The sequence below is a fragment of the Neopsephotus bourkii genome, unplaced genomic scaffold (genome assembly GCF_033783945.1).
Source record: "Neopsephotus bourkii isolate Nb327-2 ecotype Australia unplaced genomic scaffold, CSIRO-AGI_Nbou_v1 NB_1306, whole genome shotgun sequence".
NCBI lineage: Eukaryota > Metazoa > Chordata > Aves > Psittaciformes > Psittacidae > Neopsephotus > Neopsephotus bourkii.
In genome coordinates, this window is record NW_026901788.1 from 1 (window position 1) to 21,429 (window position 21,429).

At 45.3% G+C, this 21,429-nt stretch overlaps 2 protein-coding genes across 3 annotated transcripts in view; both read left to right on the top strand.

Annotated features, from left to right (window-relative positions):
• Window positions 1-5,546: 5,546 nt before the first annotated feature.
• LOC133219081 (E3 ubiquitin-protein ligase RBBP6-like) overlaps window positions 5,547-21,429 on the top strand; it is a 65,605-nt gene continuing 49,722 nt past the window's right edge. For both annotated transcript variants that reach the window (XR_009727347.1, XR_009727349.1), the window contains exon 1: window positions 5,547-5,651. The gene's annotated coding sequence lies outside the window, so the exon portion shown is untranslated. The remainder of the gene's footprint in view (window positions 5,652-21,429) is intronic.
• The window catches only part of LOC133219080 (alanine aminotransferase 2-like), a 42,885-nt gene continuing 29,721 nt past the window's right edge, over window positions 8,266-21,429 (top strand). The window contains exon 1 of the mRNA XM_061366127.1: window positions 8,266-8,974. Coding sequence (XP_061222111.1) covers window positions 8,642-8,974 — 333 coding nt within the window. The 5' untranslated portion in view covers window positions 8,266-8,641. The remainder of the gene's footprint in view (window positions 8,975-21,429) is intronic.

The following is a 21,429-nucleotide window of genomic DNA, read 5'->3' on the forward strand; positions in this document are numbered from 1 at the left end:
TTAATAAATATACAGAAGAACTAACTATTGCAATACCCTGCCTTTATGGAGCAAATAAACAAGTCAATGACAGATGTTCAACTAATTCATACAAACAAAAATATTTTCCTTATTGAATGCAAATAAGGAAGTATTGGTAGCTAGACAAGTGATTATTAAGATTTACCAAAGATGTATATTTTTTTGTTATTCTAATTTATTAACACATTATTTTCAAGTTTGGGAAGTCCAAGACTAATTCTTTTGCATAATTTTCATAGATTTAATCCCGCACTGAGGAAAAAACAACAAATACATTCATTTCTAAGGGTACAAGTACCTTCTCTCCTAAGACAGTCAAAAATAAGTGGTGCTTTGCAAGACCAAGCCCAATTTAAAATGTGTTTTAAACTCATTTAAAATAGAAAATATGAAAGTTATATAATTTCTCTATTTTATGAAAAGCTACACGACTCTGTGTTTCTTCCCAATAGCTTCTTTTCATTGCTGCTGTCATAACAGAGTCCATCTGAACTGAGTGATCTGAGACCTTAGGGTTCTTTCCCCCCCCTTTCACTGCCACAGCAACTTCCTGCACACCACAGTATTTTGGCATGCAACTGTAATTTTACAAGAAAAAAATCCCAAAGTAGGTACAATTCACAGAGCCACATTAGAGTTGGAGAGAGAAGCACATCACACGTTACATTTCCGCTCAGCACTACAGATGATTTAGAAACATTCTGCTCCCCTCAGTGGAGCTCCCTGCAAGTGTGCACAGCCTCAGACTTGCCCAAGAGCTGAGAGCATGCAGCAAACTGAAAACTTAAATTCCTAAAATGCTATGCAACCTTGTGTCAGCAAGGTTATAAAATGCATTCTGATTAATTAACGACTTCTTAATTAGTCAGCTGTATTCAGTGTGAGCTTTATTCTTTCCACAGATAATGTACTATCTAGAGAATTATCAAGTTGTATGTAAAATACATGGGTATTCATACCGACAGTGGAATCTATCAGAGGAAAATTGCAAATAGTACAAACAGCTAGATCATAATATTTGCAGTGTTACCATGAATGAACTGAATAGTTGCAATGTTACAGGATACAACTACTAAGAGGGAAGTACTATACAATCAATCAACTAATTATACAGACAAGCTTTAATCCTATTTTCTATGATTCTTGGTTTGGCAATTTCAGTAATCACAACAGTTTGCAATACTTAATATTGACACTGATATGCGGATTGACTCCACAACTTGTTAAAGTTGTAAAGTAGGTATGCTTTTATTCAGCTCTGAGGCTCCCGGGGATAATTCCTCCAAAGGCATGCACGTCTCAGTGCTGTTTCCCTCTACATTTATTCTCTGAAGTTATACATATTCATAAGGTTACATGATACGCCTATACATATTCATGTCCTATCCCCGCTTCGTATTATAATGAGCTAGAAGGTCTTTCACACCTGCGCAGTGCCCCCCCTAGTCATACGCAAGGGCCTCAAGATGAAGTAAATGAGTTTTCCTCTTGTGAGTGCGGGTCTTAAAGATGAAGTAAATGAGTCTTCCTTGAGCGTGAACTTTTTATCTCTAGCTGTCACGCATGCTCTCTAGGAGTCTGGTCAAACTGAAAAGCTGGTTTTAATCATTCATAAGTCTGGTCAAAGTTCAAACCGCGCAGCTGGTTTTAATCCGTAAGAATGACAGGTGTTTGTTGAGCAAGCAAAACTTCTCTTAAGCAAGCAGAATTCTTTTAACCCCCCTGTACAAGCCCCCTGTATATTAACTAAACCTCTGTATCATTACTATGATTCTCCTTGGTAGATTTCAGAACAGCTGTAATCTGAGTACCCTCTGAATCCTTTCATAAGAAATCAAAGTTGTGACCAACAAGTCCTTTGAGATCCCATTACTCTGAACGTGGGCAAGAACAACACTGAAGTGGTACAAATGCTGGCTTTGTTCTCCAAGCACAGATAAATATTAAGCATTTCCCAATTACAAAACATTTGGTTCATCAAAATGCGGCTACACGTTAACCTCTTTTGGTTTCAGGAAGGCCACATTCTGGCTGTAATTATAGGGCTTAAACCTTGCAACTATTCATGACAAAGTCTGACAAAATGGAAATATGTAACAGCAGCTGTTACACTCTTTATCAATTTTTTTTCTCCAACTCTATCTACCTTTCTATGCATTTATGCACTTGCTGTTATTCTGTATCTCCAACTCCTCGCTATTAACATGAAATCCATTACTTTAGCTTCCTATGACTTCAAGAAAACCATCCTAGGTCTTTATGACCTTTAGGTGGAACGCAACACAGGGATCAAGGAACTGCCTGCCCTTGGTAAGCAGGACTTGCTACCTTTGTCTTCTTTGTCTGAAGCTTGTGTTCATATGATTTGTACAGGATACGTAAACTACCTGTTGATCAGGCCAATAGATTGTGGCATATCAAAGAGGGACTCCAGTTCTGGTGAAATCTGAAGACCTTTATTTCGCCTCTCCCATCCTTTTTATAATCTACTAAGTGCTAAGCAGTAACTTTCCAATCTTTTGCTTCCTTATCATCCCAATTTAGCAAAACTACTAAGGGTTACAAATATCTCTGGAGACATTCAAAACCCGCCTGGACATGTTCCTGTGTAACCTCATCTAGGTGTTCCTGCTCCGGCAGGGGGATTGGACTAGATGATCTTTTGAGGTCCCTTCCAATCTCTAACATACTGTGATACTGTGATACTGTGATATTCACATTGTTTGGTCTGTCTCTGAGATGCACATCCTGTTTTATCTTGCAAACTGCCTTCTTTGTTTTGCTAACTGATCTTTACCCTTCGTTGTTCTCTTTGGGGTTCCCAAGTTAAGCCCGAACAGGGAAATAGCACCTGGTGTCTTCTTTACCATTCCCAGGGTTTAAGCTGAACCAGGGCAATAAAGCCTGAATCTATTTTGTTAACTATTTCTATCCCATCACCCACAATAGATCACCACAGGCCAACATGCATAACCAAACATCTCATGAGCCTGCAATCATGTGTGCTTCCTGCAGCTCAAATCCGAGGACTGGGAAGGAGGGATAAAGGAAGATTTCTGTCAGTACGTACAAAAAGATACTTCATCCTTGTCCTGGGTTCAGCAGTAGCAGTCATTTTTTCTCCTTCTTAGTAGCTGGTGCAGCGCTGTGTTTTTGAAGTTTGGCCAGGGAACAGCGCTGATCATCATCATCATGGCTTGACTTCGCAAACGAAGATTTGGGAAGGGCTTTACCCACGCTTACTACAAGCGCGCTGATGACTAAGAAGGCCAATGTGGGATAGGCAATTCCGGCTACAAAAAGCACAGCAGAAGGTCTTCTTGGGTGGAACAGGTGGGGCGCGATTCTTCCTGCGTTGTCTTTTCTCCTTGAGACTAGTTCTTCGTGAGCTCTCAAAGGAGTCAGCGGCATTATGTATGGTGTGCCTCCAAGTCTCCCGATTGGAGGACAAGGTGGACCACTGATGGTAGTCAATATGGCCAAGGCTAAGGTATTGTTTCAGGGAGTCCTTATATCTCTTCTTTGGGGCACCTCTCTTGCGGCTACCGGTGGCAAGTTCACCGTAAAACACGATCTTGGGGAGGCGGTGATCCTTCATCCTAGAGACGTGCCCTGCCCAGCGCAGCTGCAATTTCAGCAATATGGCCTCGATGCTGGTGACCCCTGCCTGTTCGAGGACAGTGACATTAGACACATAGTCAGTCCAATGGATGTTTAGAATTGTACGGAGGCAGCGCTGATGAAAGCGTTCCAGGAGTCACAGGTGATGACGGTAGATGACCCATGATTCAGACCCATATAAAAGAGTAGACAATACAATGGCTCTATAGACACTGATCTTTGTACTTTTCTTCAGGTGTTTATTACACCAGACTCTTTTATGGAGTTTTCCAAAGGCTCTATATGCCTTTGCTATTCTGTTGTCTATCTCTTTGTCGATCGTGGCATCCGAGGAAATGATGCTTCCCAGATAGCTGAACTGCTGAACTGTCTTAAGCTCTGACTCGCCGATGGTAATATGGGGATGGCGATAATCTTCTTGCGGTGCAGGTTGGTAGAGGACTACTGTCTTCTTCAAGCTGACTTCCAGCCCAAAAACCTCAGCCGCCTCCACAAAGCAAGATGTTAAACGCTGCAGAGCTGCTTCTGTGTGGGCAACAAGGGCGGCATCATCAGCAAAGAGCAGTTCACGGACAAGATGGTTTAGGGTCTTAGTGTGGGCCTTCAGTCGCCTTAGATTGAATAGGCTACCATCGGTACGATATCGAATATAAACGCCGTCTTGTTCGTCGAGGTCTGCTGTAGCCCTTTGGAGCATCATGCTGAAGAAGATTGTGAATAAGGTCGGTGCGAGAACGCAACCTTGTTTCACACCACTGGTTATTGGGAAAGGCTTGGAAAGTGCATCGCCATACCTGACTTGGACTTGCTGATTCTCATGTAACAGAATAATCATTTTGAGGAACTGGGGGGACAACCTAATCGTTCTAAGATCAGCCACAGGCCTTTTATGCTCACAGTGTCAAAAGCTTTGGTGAGGTCAACGAAAGTTGTCCATGGTCAGGATGGGCTCACTAGCCTTCGGGCAACCATCCTAGGAGAAGGACATCTCCAACTTCAAACCCGGGCAGATGGAGCTCGTATAGCCCTGTAAGGCCATCCATCTAAGAGAAGGATACTCTAATCAAACCTACGACCTGAGGACTTTGCTGTCACCGTCCAAGCTCACTAGGCCCTGGCAGATAAACCTCAGGTGTAAAGGGTGAGGCCAGTTCTGTGCACGTTGTGCCTCACCTGAAATAAATCCACTGCGCAGGCCCGAAGGGTTTACCCACACTTGCAAAGCCCTGTAGCGACAGGCGAGGGACGAAACGGCAGGTGATAAGGTGAACTGGAAGTCGCAGTCCCAACCCTGCATGCAGGCGGTTCAGGACATTGGTCGCTCAAGTCTGACCCATGAGATGACAGTCTTGTTCGGCAGCATCCTGAATGACCAAGCAGCCTTTTTCAAGGACAGCACTGCTTGCTCCATATGGAGAGAGGCCTAGAAAAGGTGGCCTAACCAAAGCTCATCGCCCCCTTCACCTGGTTGGCTAGCCACGGCCAACGGGCATCTTCTATTGCGGCCAATTAAAGACAAAGAGACAAAGGCATACACCTGCCTCCAAAGGTGTGTCCAGATTGACACTCGCATGTTGGAACATCAGAACCATGCTTGATACAGTGAACAGTGGATGTCCTGAGCGCCATTCTGCGCTAATTGCCCATGAATTGTCACGACTTAACATCGATATCGCTGCTCTCAGTGAAGTTCGCCTTCATGAGGAAGGTAGCCTCAAAGAACATGGTGCTGGCTATACACTCTACTGGTCAGGCAAACCCAAAACTGAAAGTCATCTTTCTGGAGTCGTCTTCATGATTAAAAACTCCATCATCTCTAAACTTGAAAATTTGCCGATAGGTCATTCCGACCGTATTATCTCCTTACAGTGCTGATAACACTGATGGTTTTAGTTACTGCTCAAATGTTTAGTCTGACCAAGGACTTTCTGAGCCTCATGCTCTGCCAGGGAGGAGGGGAAGCCAGGAGGAAGCAGAGACAGGACACCTGTCCCAAACTGACCAAAGAAGTATTCCATACCACAGCACGCCATGCCCAGGATGTAACTGAGAGTTACCCAGAAGGGCTAGTTCACTGTGGGATTGGACTAGGTATCGGTTGGTGCTCGGTCGGGCTGGATATCATCGGTCGGCGGGTGGTACTGTATTGCCTTCCCTTGTTATTTCCTTTATCATTATTAGTATTGGTGGTTGCAGTAGTGATTTGTGTTATACCTTAGTTACTGGACTGTTCTTATCTCAACCCATGGGAGTTACATTCTTTCGATTCTCCTCCCCTTCCCTCCGGGAGCAGGGGGAGGAAGGAAGAAAGGTGGGGGGGAGTGAGCGTGAGGGCTGCGTGGTTCTAATTTACAGCCTGGCCTTAAACCAGGACAATCCTTAACATGTAATTGCACAAGATTGTTACAAACATCCATTAACTAATTTTACAGCTCATGAGGTAAGTTCTCTCCTCCTATGATAGGTAGATATGCCAAGTCACAGTAAGTCCAAGTGGCATGCTCAAAACCTCAGTCACTCTGACGTTAAAGTACTGACTCCTGAAATCATCAGGATCTTAGGTGCTAACTTCAAAAAGCAGGAAGATAGGCACAACTTTGCCTCAGCATTGCAAGCTCATCATACACCATTTGCTTTCCTGAAGGTATCTGCATTACAGTAATATTTGGGGATGCATTTATCATAATTAAAGCAACAGATACACCCTCTATGACACAAACACTACTTCATATTACATTGAACATGGAAGGGCTTTCTTTCACCCTATATATTTCCTCTGTGTGTTTCTAAACTTAGGAAATTAATCAGACTGTTGATTTTCAAGTTCACATATATTCATCAGATTTTTTACTAAAAACACGTGCTTTAGCTTGTGCAATGCACATTTTATGATCGTTAATTTGTTAGCCTTGTTCCACTGCTGCTGTGCTACATTATTTGCTAACAAGCAACATTGCAGCATTGGCAAACAAGGTCTGAGGTCTTGCTTGGGTTGTCAGCTGGAGGCAGTCTATACCTCTGATTCCTGGGGATCAGAGATACTGTGGCAGTGCTGGCTGGAAACTTTCTGCTATGCCAGGTGTTCCTGGGGGACAGATTGGGGGGTGGAACAGCAGTGCTTGGACCAAGAGCAAAGGTTCATTTGTGTTCTCACCCCAGCAAAATTTGTGGTTCCAAAGTCATTAGACTTTGATTTTTAATTGGCTAGGTAGCATTTCAACCTTGCTTCTAGTGAACCTTGACCACGCTCAAATCAAGATGTCTGGGAGGTGTACTTGTATACACTGAATGTAAACACTAGAATTTAAAATAAATTGCACATTTCAGGTGACCTGATTAAAGCTTACTGCAAAACCAGTTCTGTTTTTGTGGTGAATATGACCTTGAAGCACGGAATCAGACTCTACAACTCAAAGAGTTATAAAGCAGGTATGTTTATTATGGGCCCGGGTGCCTTATATCAACCTTGGCAAGTCTTACCAAATCTTTGCTTCTGAACTGCATTATATCAAACTTGGAAAAACAGCACCATGACACTGCTTGTTAATTATCAGTCAGAAAGCCAGATTCAGGTAACACCCAGTTTTCCAGATACATGACTGGTGGTAACTTTAAGGGAAAAGTGTCAAAATATGCAGGCTCTGGAAGCTGACATTTACAAAGTTAAAAAGGTTTAAAATATGGGGGGGAAAAATCAGTCTGAAGGAGATGCAGACTGCAGTGTCCTGTCTCCGAATTGGAGATGCATGGATTTGACAGATGGACCACTCAGTGGATAAGGAATTAGCTAATGGTTGCACTAAAAAGTGTTGTGGTCAACAGCTCAGTGTCCAAGTGGAGATCGATGACAAGTGGTATCCCTCAGGGGTTGGTATTAGGACTGGCGCTGTTTGCTCAACATCTTTGTGGGTGGCATGGACAGGGGGATTGAGTGCACCCTCAGCATGTTTGCCAACAACACCAAAATGCGTGGTGCAGTCAACATGCTGGACGGAAGGGATGGAATTCAAAGGGACCCTGACAAGCTTGAGAACCTCATGAAGTTCAACAGACCAAGTGAAAGGTCCTGAACCTTAAGTCAGGGAAATCCCAAGCAGAAATACAGGCTGGGGAAGACTTGATGCAACCCTGAGGAGAAGGACTTGGGGGTGATGGTTAACAAAAAGCTCAATATAACCTGTCAGTGTGCACTTGCAGCCCAGAAACTAAATGTCCTGGGCTGCATCAAAAGGGGCATGGCCAGCAGGTTGAGGGAGGGGATTCTCCCCCTCTACTCTGCTCTGGTGAGTTCCCCCCTGCAGTCCTGCGTCAAGCTCTGGGGCAACAATACAAGAGGGACGTGGAGCTGTTGAATCAAGTCCAGAGGAGGTGCAAGACAGGCTGAGAGAGCTGGGCTTGTTCAGCCTGGAGAAAAGATGGCTCCAGGGAGACGTTAGAGCAGCTTCCAGTGCCTAAAAGGATTACAAGGAACGTGGAAAGGGGCTTTGGACAAGATCATGTAGAGACAGGAACACCCCGAACTCACTCCCTCCGCGGCTCCTCCAGCGCCGGAAGAACGCAGGCACGCAAACGGGAGTGCTGCGACGGCGGCCGTTCTCCGCCCATCACCTGACGCTGTGGGCAGGCGCAGCGCAGGACCGCCGGAACTACAAAGCCCGCCGGGCAATACAGGGCTAAGTAGCCTGTGCTTAAGTGTGTTCATGGAGTAGAGTGTAATGTGGAACTTTGCTGTAGTTTGGGAGCCAGGGTCTGCAGCATTGGGCTGATGCAATAGCGGCATCCGTGGTTACCGTGGCAGCACCGCAGCGCTGCGAGATTAGCTGTCTCTACTGTGACCAAGTTTGCGGGGTCTGGACATGGGGGGATCGAGCGTGTTGGCGTGACTGTGCCGGTTCCTTGCATTACATCTGACCGCGTCCCTCGCTCGCCCTTGTTACAGGCCGCACCGATCCGCGGTACCGGAGTTCTCAACAGTGTGTGAGGAGCTATCCGAAGGACTATGCACCGGTTCGTGTTGGCTGCCAAGCAAGCCGCAGCAAGCCTAGGCTGCCGAGGCCCGGGGGACGGCGGGAAGAATGTGCTTCTGCGATGCGCCGGTTCTCTGGCGGCGGGTTGGCCCTCACGGGGTCCTCGGCTCCCGCGGCCAGCACGGGACTGGTCGGTGCGCTGGAGCACCGCTGCTAAGGCCTCCGTGGTGAAGATCAGCGAGAAGGCGAGCAGGGAGAAGATCCTGACGCTGGAGTCCATGAACCCGCTGGTGAAGGCGTTGGAGTATGCGGTGAGAGGGCCTATCGTCCTTAAAGCCGGCGAGATCGAGAAGGAGCTGAGGAAGGTGAGGTAGAACTGGGCAGGGCTCCCCCACCCGTTCTCGCGGCGATTGCGCCGCCGCCCGCGCTGGCACCGCCCCCGGCATTCCGCTGCTGATCCTCATTGGGGCGCTGGGTGGCTCAGCGGGGCCATCGATACCCCGCGGGGGCAGTAGAGCCCTCGGGAAAGGGGGTGGGGTGGTGCAGGGGGGCGGTTGTGTTGCCGGTGAGATGCTTCGTACTGAGTTAACAACTCGCAGACCACCCACATCACCCGTCCTATTCCCGCAGCTGCCCGGAGCCGTATCTGGGGCACACCGGCCGTTCCTTTACTTTCCTCGTGCCGGCACCGCTCCCTCCCCTGCGAGGCACTTGGTGTAGGGGTGGAGGGGAGAGAAACCCAAAGGAAAGAAACCCGCCCTCCGGCTGCTGTTGATCCGGTGTCGTGGATTGCGTCAGGGAAGCACACCCACAACACAATGCTTAAATTTCTACAGCCACTCTGACCATTTGCTGCAATTCCATGTCCACCGGTTATACAAGAAGGTGACTGGCTAGCTTCTGTCCATGGAGGTGTTCAAAACCGTGTAGATGAGGCCCTCAGTGACGTTGTTTAATGGTGGCCTTGGCAGTCCCGGGGAATCAGTTGGATTTGATCTTAAAGATCTTTTCCAACCTGGTTAATTCTGTGATTCTATGACAGATCATTTAAAACGTTCATGAGCATGTTGGAGATGCTGCCTTTGCTGGGGTAGTACTGGTGGGCTTGGAAGGTGTGAGGTGGGCCCAACTCTTCCCAGGCTCCTCTGGCACATCCAGCACTCCTCTGGGTTTTCTAGACAGGGGGAGGCTAATGCTTCCTGTGAGCCCATCAATACCGTGTTGGTGTTTTCTTCACTGCAGGAGTTGAGGTGTTTTGGGGACAAGCCCTTAGAGCACAAATGCTGCCCAAAGTTGTAGGTGGTTAGTGTGTTAGGGGGTCAGGCAACAAAGCCTGATACAAGATACTCCTGAGGGTCTGGGCCAAAAAGCACTAAATAAAGCAAGTCAGTGCTCACATTTTGTTCTTCAGATTTGTTTTCTTATTCCTTACATTAGCATTGGAAAACCCCAATCCTTAGCAATGCAGACATGGCTTTGGGCTTGTGCTGTCCACACTACAGCCTCCCCATGCATCATGAGAACTTGCTGGGTTTTGGTTTGAACAAAGCTTCTGGCAAGCTATTTTTCTATGATTGCAAATATTATTCCCTGCCTTTGCTGGTTCAGAAAGCCTTGCTAATATGTTATTACAGGTACTGCAAGACCATTTTTATTAGCGTATATAAAGCACTTTGAGCAAAAGCAGTGCCATAGCAATGCTAATGAGATTATTTTAAATCTTTGGTCTTTGTGCTACTTGGTTCCTCTTGGTCTAGAAGGTGAAGAGTGTGTTTTTCAGCTCACTGTGTATTAAATACATCAATTACTTATGTCTTAGTAATTATTGAAAACAGCTCCTTTTTTAGAACTCTACTTAAAAACTTCAGATTGGTGGAGACTTCAATTCAGAACATCTGATTTTTTGCTGTAAAACTTGTTTATAAAGGTGTCATTGGCTTTATGCAACTAGATTCCCTAGTGAGTACATTTTCCAGAGTATAAAATCTTAATGTGTTTTCACTGAGTATATTTGGTTTCAAGTTAACCTCACAGGGCAAGAAGTATTACTTGACAAAACAAATATAATACAATCTCCAATAACTCCTCTCAACTCCTGTTTACTTCAGTTACCATCTGAGTCACTGCAAAGACAATAGATAGGCACTTTTACCAATTGCAAGAGCAACTCATTGCCAGTTGCTTTACTAAAAGACTGTTATGGCAGTTTTGTGCTTGCAGCCTGGCGTTTTTCATTTTAAAATTGTTTAGATTTTTTTCTGTAAGCCATTCTCATGGGATAATGGTACCCATTATCAATCAGACACATGACTATGCTCTGCTGTGACTAACCTGACCAAAACACTCCTGGTTGTCAGGGAAGGAGTACAGTATTGCTGTAAAAGTTGAGATGATGGATCTGCAGAGACCACTAATCACCTTAATGAAGCAGCTGGAAGACTATTTCTTCCACACTGCTCAAGTTAGTCATTCCCCTTTGCCTTTCTGATAATACTGTTACTCCTACTGTTTAATCAAACTGCCTGGTAAAGTATACAGCCTTGAGGAGTACCTGGGGTCTTTATAACTGAAATGCTGTAGGTTATCTAAATGTCCATTTTTTATTTTTTTATTTTTTGGTCTAAAATTGACTTCTGTGTGATCACAGGTTAGTGGCACTTCTTTGATTACTTTTAACTGAAACTGGACAACTACTTTTTTATTATTATTTTTATTTTTTCCTTTCATCCTTCTCAACCTTAAGCTCACAGTTAGGTCAACCACTGCCAGCAGAACTAACACCGCCTGATAAAGAGGCTGAAGCGGTTATCAGAGGAAGGTGATGCCCCACAGCATCTCTAGATCCATGATTACTCTTCACTGACAGCAAAAGGGATTCCACATAGCATCTACATATGATGGGGAAGGAGATATGCACAGGCATGAGAGCATGAACTCCACAGCCATGGAAGTGCTGCACTGGCTGCTGATAGCAAAGGCTGTCAAAGATGAAACAAGGATAGTAAACCTGCATTTGTCCTGTTCTGCCAAGGTGCCTTTGGGTCATTTATTCCCAAACTAAAGGCATTTGAAATGCAGACACTGTCTAATCAGATACAGTAGAGGCTCTCCCTGTTTAAACTTGGTTCACTTCAGTTGTCTAACTTGTGTAACTTAGCTTTTCATGCAGACTATAACATAGTTAATCAAAGCTGTTTGCACAGTGTAAGCTTTCATCTTTGAGTTGTGTTCTGCTGTTTCAGATTCTAAATATTCCTCTGTTATTCTATCTGGTACTTGCTTCTTTTCTATATTACCTGCAAATGATTACAAAAGGAGCTGTAACTCCACAGTGCACAGAGAATAAGGACTAAAATGTTACTTGAGAAGTTGCTGTCAAGGTAATTGAAGGAATAGTTCTTTAAAAAAAGAACAAAAAATAAATAAAACTGAAGCATTGATTTTTACTAATGAGCTCAGGATTAAGCTAATGTAGGTGACAAGTTAGAATAATCTATATTAAAGCAGAATAAGATTAATTGCTCAGGAGTACAGATGAGGCATGCTGTACTTGGACCTCATGAGTTTTCTTGGCCTGTGACCTGTATTCATCTAGGTGGAAAATGAAGGTTCTGATCTACATTGTCTTCAGCTGAAAATATTCATGCAAAATCACTTGCTTGAATCACTTCTCTGAATATATTTTTTACAATTTCGAAATTGCATTAGTCTTTCAAATGTGAAAACTTGATTTCTCTTCCCCTTTGCTAATGGCAATAATCAGCTGATTCTGGCATACTAATGTGATGGAGGAGAAAGTACTGACTTCAGCCATTTTCCTTGGTGTTTCTGGGAACTTCTTAAAGGAAGCTAGAGCATACACATATTTTAATAAATATATTTTCAAACGATTTTTTTTTAACCCTTTGTTTTAGACTTGCTAACAGATGGCCACCGTATCAAGTATTGACTTTACTTATATTTCAGACTAGAAGTCTTAGCCTAAACATGAATTCAATGTGAGAATGTAGTCACTGGACAGATCACTTTTTACTTAATCAGTGATAACAAGCTTGCTTTGTCTTTACATGGGCAGCACACATACCTGATTTGTTACTTTGCATTCATGCAAATTTTAACTGACTTTGCTATGTGAAGTGACTTCATATCTGTTACTCTGATATCTCTGTTCACTTAAACTCTCCTTTTGTCCCCATTTCCTGCTTAGCTTTTACATAATGTCAAGTTCTATGTCAGGTTGTGTTGGCTTACAAATACGTGCAAGGCATGTGCATATGAAACAGCATTTTAGGATCCACAAGTCAACTTACAGAATCATAGAAATGTTAGGGTTGGAAAGGACCTTAAGATCATCTAGTTCCAACCCCCCTGCCATGGGCAGGGACACCTCACACTAAACCTTACAACCCAATGCTCTGTCCAACCTGGCCTTGAACACTGCCAGGGATGGAGCATTCACAGCCTCCTTGGGCAACCCATTCCAGTGCCTCCCCACACTCGCAGTAAAGAGCTTCTTCCTTATATCCAATCTAAACTTCCCCTGTTTAAGTTTGAACCCATTACCCCTTGTCCTATCACTACAGTCCCTAATGAACAGTCCCTCCCCAGTATCCTTATAGGCCCCCTTCAGATACTGGAAGGCTGCTATGAGGTCTTCACTCAGCCTTCTCTTCTCCAGGCTGAACAGCCCCAACTTTCTCAGCTTATCTTCATACGGGAGGTGCTCCAGTCCCCTGATCATCCTTGTAGCCTTCCTCAGGACTTGTTCCAACAGTTCCATGTTCTTCTTATGTTGAGGACACAAGAAGTGTGAACAATACTCCAAGTGAGGTCTCATGAGAGCACAGTAGAGGGGCAGGATCACCTTCGACCTGCCGGTCATGGTACTTTTGATGCAGCCCAGGATACAGTTGGCTTTCTGGGCTGTGAGCACACACAGCTGGCTCATGTTCAGCTTCTCATCGAACAACATCCCCAAGTCCTTCTCCACAGGGCTGCTCTGAATTTCTTCTCTGCCCAACCTGTAGCTGTGCCTGGGATTGCCCTGACCCCGGTTGTCGTGGTTTAAACCCAGCCAGACAGCTCGTGCACTCACTCCCAGTGAGTGGTGCCGGGCTGGAAGCAGTCAAGGCCTGTGTTCCCCCCCAGGGGCTCTCCCCTTCCCCACTCCCGGAGGGATGTGGAGGAGAATCGAAAGAATGCAACTCCCATGGGTTGAGATAAGAACAGTCCAGCAACCAATGTACAACACAAATCAACACTGCTACCACCACTGACAACAATGATAAGAGAAAATAACAAGGAAGAGAATACAATACCACCCGCCGAAAAACACGTCCGACCCAGAAGACCCCGTGTCCTTCCGGGACACTCCCAGTTACATCCTGGGCATGACGTGCTGTGGTATGGAATACTTCTTTGGTCAGTTTGGGTCAGGTGTCCTGTCTCTACTTTCTCCCGGCTTCCCCTCCTCCCTGGCAGAGCATGAGGCTCACAAAGTCCTTGGCCAAACCAAAACATCATTGTTATCAGCTCTGTTCCCAGACCTAAAGTCAAAAACACAGCACTGCACCCGCTACCAAGAAGGAGAAAAATGACTGCTACTGCTAAACCCAGGGCACCGGTGTTGGACTTGGTGGCACTTGGCTTGGTTGAACTTCATACAGCTGACACTGGCCCACCTCACAAGTGTGTCAAGGTCCCTGTGGATGGCATTCTTTCCCTCCAGCATATCAACCAAACCACACAGCTTGGTGTCATCAGCAAACTTGCTGAGGGTGCACTCAATCCCACTGTCCATGTCACCAACAAAGATCAATGAGGGACATCACTCGTTGCTGGTCTCCAGCTGGACATTGAGCCATTGACCACAACTCTTCGCATGTGGCCATCTACCCAGTTCTTTACCCACTGAGTGGTCTATCTATCAAATTGATGTCTCTCCAATTTAGAGACAAGGATGTCATGCAGGACAGTGTTGAATGCTATGAACAAGTCCAGGTAGATGACATCAACTGCTTTACCCTGTCCATCAGTTCCGTAGCCACATCACAGAAGGCCACCAAATTGGTCAGACATGATTTCCTCTTAGTGAAGCCATGCTGGCTGTCACCAAGCACCTTGTTGTTTTTCATGTGTCTTAGCATGTTTTCCAGGAGAATCTGCTCCAAGATTTTGCCAGGCATGGAGGTGAGACTGACTGGTCTGTAGTTCCCTGGGTCTTCCATTTTCCCCTTCCTGAAAATGAGGATTATATTTCCCTTTTCCAGTCATTGGGTACTTAACCTGACTGCCATGATTTTTCAAGTATGATGGACAGTGGCTTAGAAACTTCATTCGCCAGCTCCTTCAGGACCTGAGGATGGATTTCATCAGGTCCCATGGACTTGTGCATGGTCAGGTTCTCAAGCCAGATCCTCTCCTACAGTGGGCCTAAGGTCTTCATTCTCACAGTCCCTGCATCTGGGTGACTTGGGTGGTGGTGTCAGAGCCTTTGCCATTGAAGACCGAGGCAAAGAAGTCATTAAGAACCTCAGCCTTCTCCAAATCCAGGGTAGCCAGTTCTCTTGACAGCTTCTGGAGAGGGCCCACCTTTTCCCTAATCTGTCTTTTTCTTTGCAATGTACCTATAGAATCTTTTCTTGTTATCTTTCACATCCCTAGCCAAGTTTCATTCTAACTGGGCCTTAGCTTTCCTAACCTGGTCTCTAGCTTCCCAGACAATAACCCTGTACTCTTCCCAGGCTGCCTGTCCTTGCTTCCACCTTTTATAAGCCTCTTTTTTCCTTTGAAGTTTCCTCAGCAGCTTCTTATCCATCCAAGGAGGTCTCCTGGCCCTCCTGCTGCACTTCTAGTTGGGATGCAACACTCCTGAGCTTTTAGCAGGTGACCCTTGAATATCAACCAAGAGTCTTGAGCCCCCTTGCCCTCTAGGGCTGTATCCCATGGAGCCTTACTAAGCAGGTTCCTGAAGAGGCCGAAGTCTGCCCTCTTGAAGTCCAGGGCAGTGAGCTTGCCACACGCTCTTCTCACTGTCCTGAGGATCTCGAACTTGACCACCTCATGATCGTGTCAACAAAGGCTGCCCTGGAGCATCGCATTTCCAACCAGCCCTTCCCTGTTGGTGAGCATGAGGTCAAGCATGGCACCTCTCCTTGTTGGCTCCTCTATTACTTGCAGAAGGAAGTTGTCTTCCACACAATCGAGGAACCTCCTGGACTGCTTGTGTTGGACCGTACTGTCCCTCCAACAGGTATCAGTATGGTTGAAGTCCCCCATGAGGAAAAGGGCCTGCAAGAGTGAGGCTGTTCCTATCTGTCTATAGAGCACTTCATCCACAGAGTCCTCTTGATCAGGCTGTCTGTAACAGATCCCCAAAGTAATGTTTCCCATTGCTGTTCTCCCTTTAACCCTTACCCAGAAACTCTCTGTTGACTGCTTACCTGTCCCCAGACAGAGTTCCATACTCTCCGGCCTATCCCTAACATAAATGGCAACTCCCCCTCCCCATCTACCAGGCCTTTTTTTTCTCAAGAACCTGTAACCTTCCATTCCAACACTCCAGTCATAGGAGCCATCCCACCATGTTTCTGCGATGCCTGTTATACCCCTGTAGACATGCACACATCTCTAATTCCTCGTTTTTTCCCCATGCTATGGGCGTTTGTATAGCAGAATATGAGCCAAGCTCCAAATGAAGCCAGCTCATTGGCTAGAGCGGCTGGAACATCTCTACATTGCTCCTAGCATTTATTATAGGTGCTGGCACCTGACTGGGAGTGCTGAGAGGGAATGATTTCCCTCTCCCTCAGCACATCTAGTTTAAAACTTTCTTGACTACCCTGGCAAGCCTCCTACCAAAACTGCTCTTCCCCTTTAGTGTCAGACCAGCTCCACCACCCCCAGTAGACCTGGCCTTCAAAATCAAGTCCCATGTTCTCAATACCACTGTTCTAACCATTTATTAACCTGGCAAATCTGCTTAAGCCTTTTTAAGGTCCTCCCCTTTATCCTGGAGAATTGATGAAAAGGCTATCTGAGCTCCAGAGCCCCTAACCACTTCTCCCAAGGCTCTGTAGTCCTTCTTAATGTTCTCTGGGCTACTGCTGTCTATATCACTAGCACCCACATGGATGACTAGAAGGATAAGTCAGTGGGACTCTGCAACATCCCTGATCCGAGCCCCTGGTAGGCAACACACTTCCCTTGAGACTGGGTCAGGCTGACAGATGGGTGCCTCTGTGCCTTTCAAAATAGAGTCCCCTACTACTATGACCTGCTGCTTTTTCCTGGCAGCACCACTAGTGATCTTTACCAGTGCATCAGCCAGTTGTTCATATTGCGAGTGTGTTTCCTCGTTAGTCCCCTCCAGATCTGGGAAGCAGTTCTGAGTGGGGACACCAGATTTAGGAGGAAGCCCCTTGGTTTTAATTGTCCTCTTCCTCCTTTTTTTTTTTGTTACCAGTTCCCAGCTTCCTGGGTTAACAGCCTCCTTCTTTCCTCCATGAGCTACAATGGAGGCTTGAGGCCCCTGCACAGTTTGGGCCTGGAGCAAGCAGTCCTGTGAAGAATGGAGTTGACTGAAGAATAGGGTTGATTGAAGAATAGGGTTGTAAATAAGTAACTTAAAGTACCTTAGGCTTCATTAGCAACTATAGAGAAAAGGAAATTACTAAGATAAGCTTTGTCAGAATGGCCTGGGCATTACTGATATGATAAGGATACTAAAACAAAGTGATGAAGAAATAACCACCAGGGGCCCCAAAGCCCAGTACCACACTTTAGTGTGCATGCAGGAAGCATTCTCTAAAAGTATGATGTAATGTATGTAATCTAATGACTACGTTGTGAGACAGGTTAGTTTTACCCTACTGATGATGTGTTGTTGCAATAGTAATCCTGCTCAGTACGAGAGGAACCGCAGGTTCAGACCCCTGGTGCGTGTGCTTGGCTGAGGAGCCACTGGTGCGAGGCTACCATCTGCGGGCTTATGACTGAATGCCTCTAAGTCAGAATCCCGCCTAGACTCTTGATGTTGTGCTATTGCATCATCGGTCGCTTGTGATTGACCCAGGAAATGACAGTCTTGTTCAGAATGCGTGGGTGAAGGTCTTCCTGAATCTTCGGTAGTGAAGACAGGCCTTCCTCATAGGAGAAGGAAAACTCCTATTTTCAAACCCGGGCTGATGGAGCTCGTCTAGCCTTGTATGGTCTTCCGTCAAAGAGGACACTCTTACAAAACCTACGACCTGTGGACTTTGCTGTCACCGTCCTAGCTAGCTAGGCTGTGGCAGATAAACCTCAGGTGTAAAGGGTGGGGCCAGTTCTGCGCAAGCTGCCCCTCCCCTAAAAAAAATCCACTGTGCAGGCTGGAAGGGCTTACTCTCACTTGTCTGTATGGACAGGCAAGGGTCGAAACAGTAGGTGACAAGGTGCATGGGAAGCTGCAGATACAGCCTTGCATGGGGGCGGACCAGCACATGGGTAGCTCGAGATTGCTCAGGAGATGACAGTCCTGGTCAGACACTTCCTGATTGCCTAAGCACCCTTTTTTTTTTCCAACCAGATTTGCATATCCCACATGCCCTTGGTCATCGTGCTTGTAGTAAGCATGGTTAAAGCCCTTCCCAAATCTTCGCTCACTAGGCCAAGCCATCAATCAGTCAATGAATATGTGTGTTTAAGGACAATATAATCACAGCCTGAATGATGCTTGGATGAGACACGCTAGGAGGAGTAATCCCCCATGTCTCCCGGCGCCGTAATAAAGAATACCTGCTTGTCAACTTAAACTTTGTTGGTGAGTTCCTGGAGATTTCTCCAAATCACCTGCTTCCTCTCAGCTTCTCTGACATCTTTCAGCCTATTGACAACATCCCCGCAGCTCAGCCTCCTGTTGCAAGAGAACCTCCACCAGGGCACACCGAGTGCAGCCCTGCCCATTGTGCACCCTCGCCTTAAGAGGCTAGTGCAGGCACCCTCTACACAATGAGCCCTGCACTGCAGCCTCCCCTCTCATAGGTTTTGTCTGGGTGCCTATGCTGATCACCGCCAGGGCAGTCAAGCAGAACTCCCGGACCCGGCCCTGGTCATAAGTGCTCACCATCCCGCTCACCTGCCCACACAAACTGCCACACCGCACTCCTAATCAGTCGCGCTCCCTGGGGCGAGTTTTTAACCAGTCAGGGCTGGTGCTGTCCCTCCTGGCACTGCCCCCTGTGAGTCAGCTGCTCGCATCAGCTGAGCTGCCAGCTCCTGGGCAAGTCCAAGTCCTGTTGAGGACTTGAGGCTCCTTTGGTGGATCTTGCCATTCTGAATTGAGGCTCCTGGACGCTGAGCTTCCCCCCGCTCAGATGTTGAAGGCATCCTCTCTTGAGTTACTCACCTCAGCAACTGACTGGAACTCATGTAATTTTGGAAACCATGCCTGGCTTAGTGTAAGCCACACAGCATTAGGTCCCTGTTCAAAACTTTAAAGTTACTGAAGCAAAGATGTAGGGTAGAAAGGAGTAGAAGGGTGGTATGTGTGCAGAGATATATTGGTAGCATCTAGAAAGTTCCTTTCAGATCAGCACAGATGGTTACCATATTCTACCACAGAGTGTGAACTAGGTGCCTTTAATACCCAGTTAACGTGCCTCTACACATTGAAGGTTGGATATTACTTCCTGAACAGCCACTGTAGTATGAGTTATTTTTACAGTAAAAGGGCTGTACCCTCACCTCCTGTGCTCATGTTTTTCATTTGTGTAACTATTGCAAATAGTTTCCTATTACATGTTTATTCTTCAGGTCACTTATGTAGCTCTGGCAGCTTCTGCTAGAGTATTTTGGTTAAACAACTGTAGAGCATTTTTTATTGTTATTGTTTATTTTTTAAAATTTTACTAATTCTTTAGGTTTTAAAATTGAATAGAAAAAAATCTGACTTAGAATACAGACTTCATTGTAAATATGAGTTGACAGTGTCCCTGAGGGTTGTGGAAAGATAAAACACAGTTTAGAGCTTGACATGCAGAAATATAATTTGACATGCCAAGAAAAAGATACAAGGTTGACTGGTACACCCAGTAATGAAAGATGTTAAGTTTAAATTACCATCCTATAATTTCTTGCCTTGAATGCATGCCTGTGTGCACACTTAGAAAGTATCTTCTAAGCAAGAGCATTTGACTTCATTAAGACCTGTTGTTCCTCAGTTGCCTGTACATGTTGCATGTGGAAGAGAATCTGTAGTAAACCCCACATTTTTTAGCAGGGTGAAACTACTGCAGATGAATATGAACGAAAATAAGTTTTAAGAGTACAATTGCCAAAATCATACATTCAAAAATGCACAGTCCACAAGATCCAGATATTTAATCTTTTCTTGTTCAATACAGTAATAGAATCTATTACAAAATAGCCCTTTGCCAATAGGTCTTCAAGTTAAGAGGGTCCTAATGTCTAATCTCCTTCTAATGAGGATTATTTTAATGCTGTCATTTACAGTCATGTTAAAATTGAGGGCTCTATTCATAGCGGCAAAATTTTAAATGCAAATGCACTGTGATCACTGTAGAAGGCAAAAGGAACTTGAGGACAAGCCCTGTTCCAAAATCCCTGAATCAGATGTGCCAATTAATGGTTAGCCCTACCAATTTTTCTTATTTGATATTAGGGGGCATGCAAGTCATCACTGCCATTTCAAGTCAAAATCCAGAACCCCACTTGTTCCCCATTCCTGAATTACACATGTGTAGCACAAACTCAAAGCCTTACTTTGTGAGAAGCAGGTCAGGTTTATTTTTCTGTTGTGAGCTGTTTTAATAAAAAGATTGGAATGCTAATTTAGGCCTTCAAGTCCCTATTAGTTAAGATCCTCTGGGTAGCGCTTTCTTGGCCCTTTGAGAAGGTGGGGGAGGCAAGCAAGTTGCCTACTGCAGTGTAGATCTCAACTATGTTTGGTTTTGCCAGCTCTCTTATACAGCTTGTTTGTGCAAGTCACAGCATAATAGACTCAGCTTGTGCTAAGGAAATAGCACAGTGTTTCATAGTGTGATGTTACTGCCTGATAATCATCACAGGGAGGCAGAAAACAATGGCAATGAAAATGAAGCAGCCAAGAGTAGACAAATTCAGAAATTTAGAAATAGCTGAAATGCCATGTTGCTTTTCTGGGATTGAAAGAGCCTCACACTTTTATGGCCTCTTCAGGGGAACCCTTTTCAATTCTTTCCTGTTACCAAATCACACAAGCCTTTCTACTGACTGAGGATTTTCCTTTGAAATTCACTGAAAACTTCAGCAAAGACAGCTTTAGGTTAGTTTGCACCCTTTACACTTTCTGGGCACAGTGTTAGTTTGCAATTTGTCAGCATTCTTAAATGGTACCATCATAAAGGGAACCTCCAGATATACTAAAACTCCAAAGAGACAAACCAGCTCTTGGCAATGCACTGCCTTCATGGTAGTTATTTGGGAAAGTGTATGTTCTGGCATCATATAGTTGTGGTTTTTTAGTTTGGGTTTTTTGGTTTTTTTTTTGGATAATTCTCCCAACAGTTCTTGCTTGGTGACATCATTTCATACTGTACTCCAGACCTGCTGGGTTTCTTGAGGCTGTGGGGGTGTCTAGGGGAAGTTTCCCCAAACCCGGTTATTTACATAAAGATTTGTGTGGACTTTGCACCAATGAATTCTGGTTCACATGTGAAATTCCCTTCTCCCAGCTTTCTGTGATAGTCAGAACACTGACACAGTCACAATAATCCTGTCTGACCTGTTTCAGGTTTCAGAGGCTTTTCATCTGGTCTCTTAAAAGGCTGCATTTCCTCTGAAG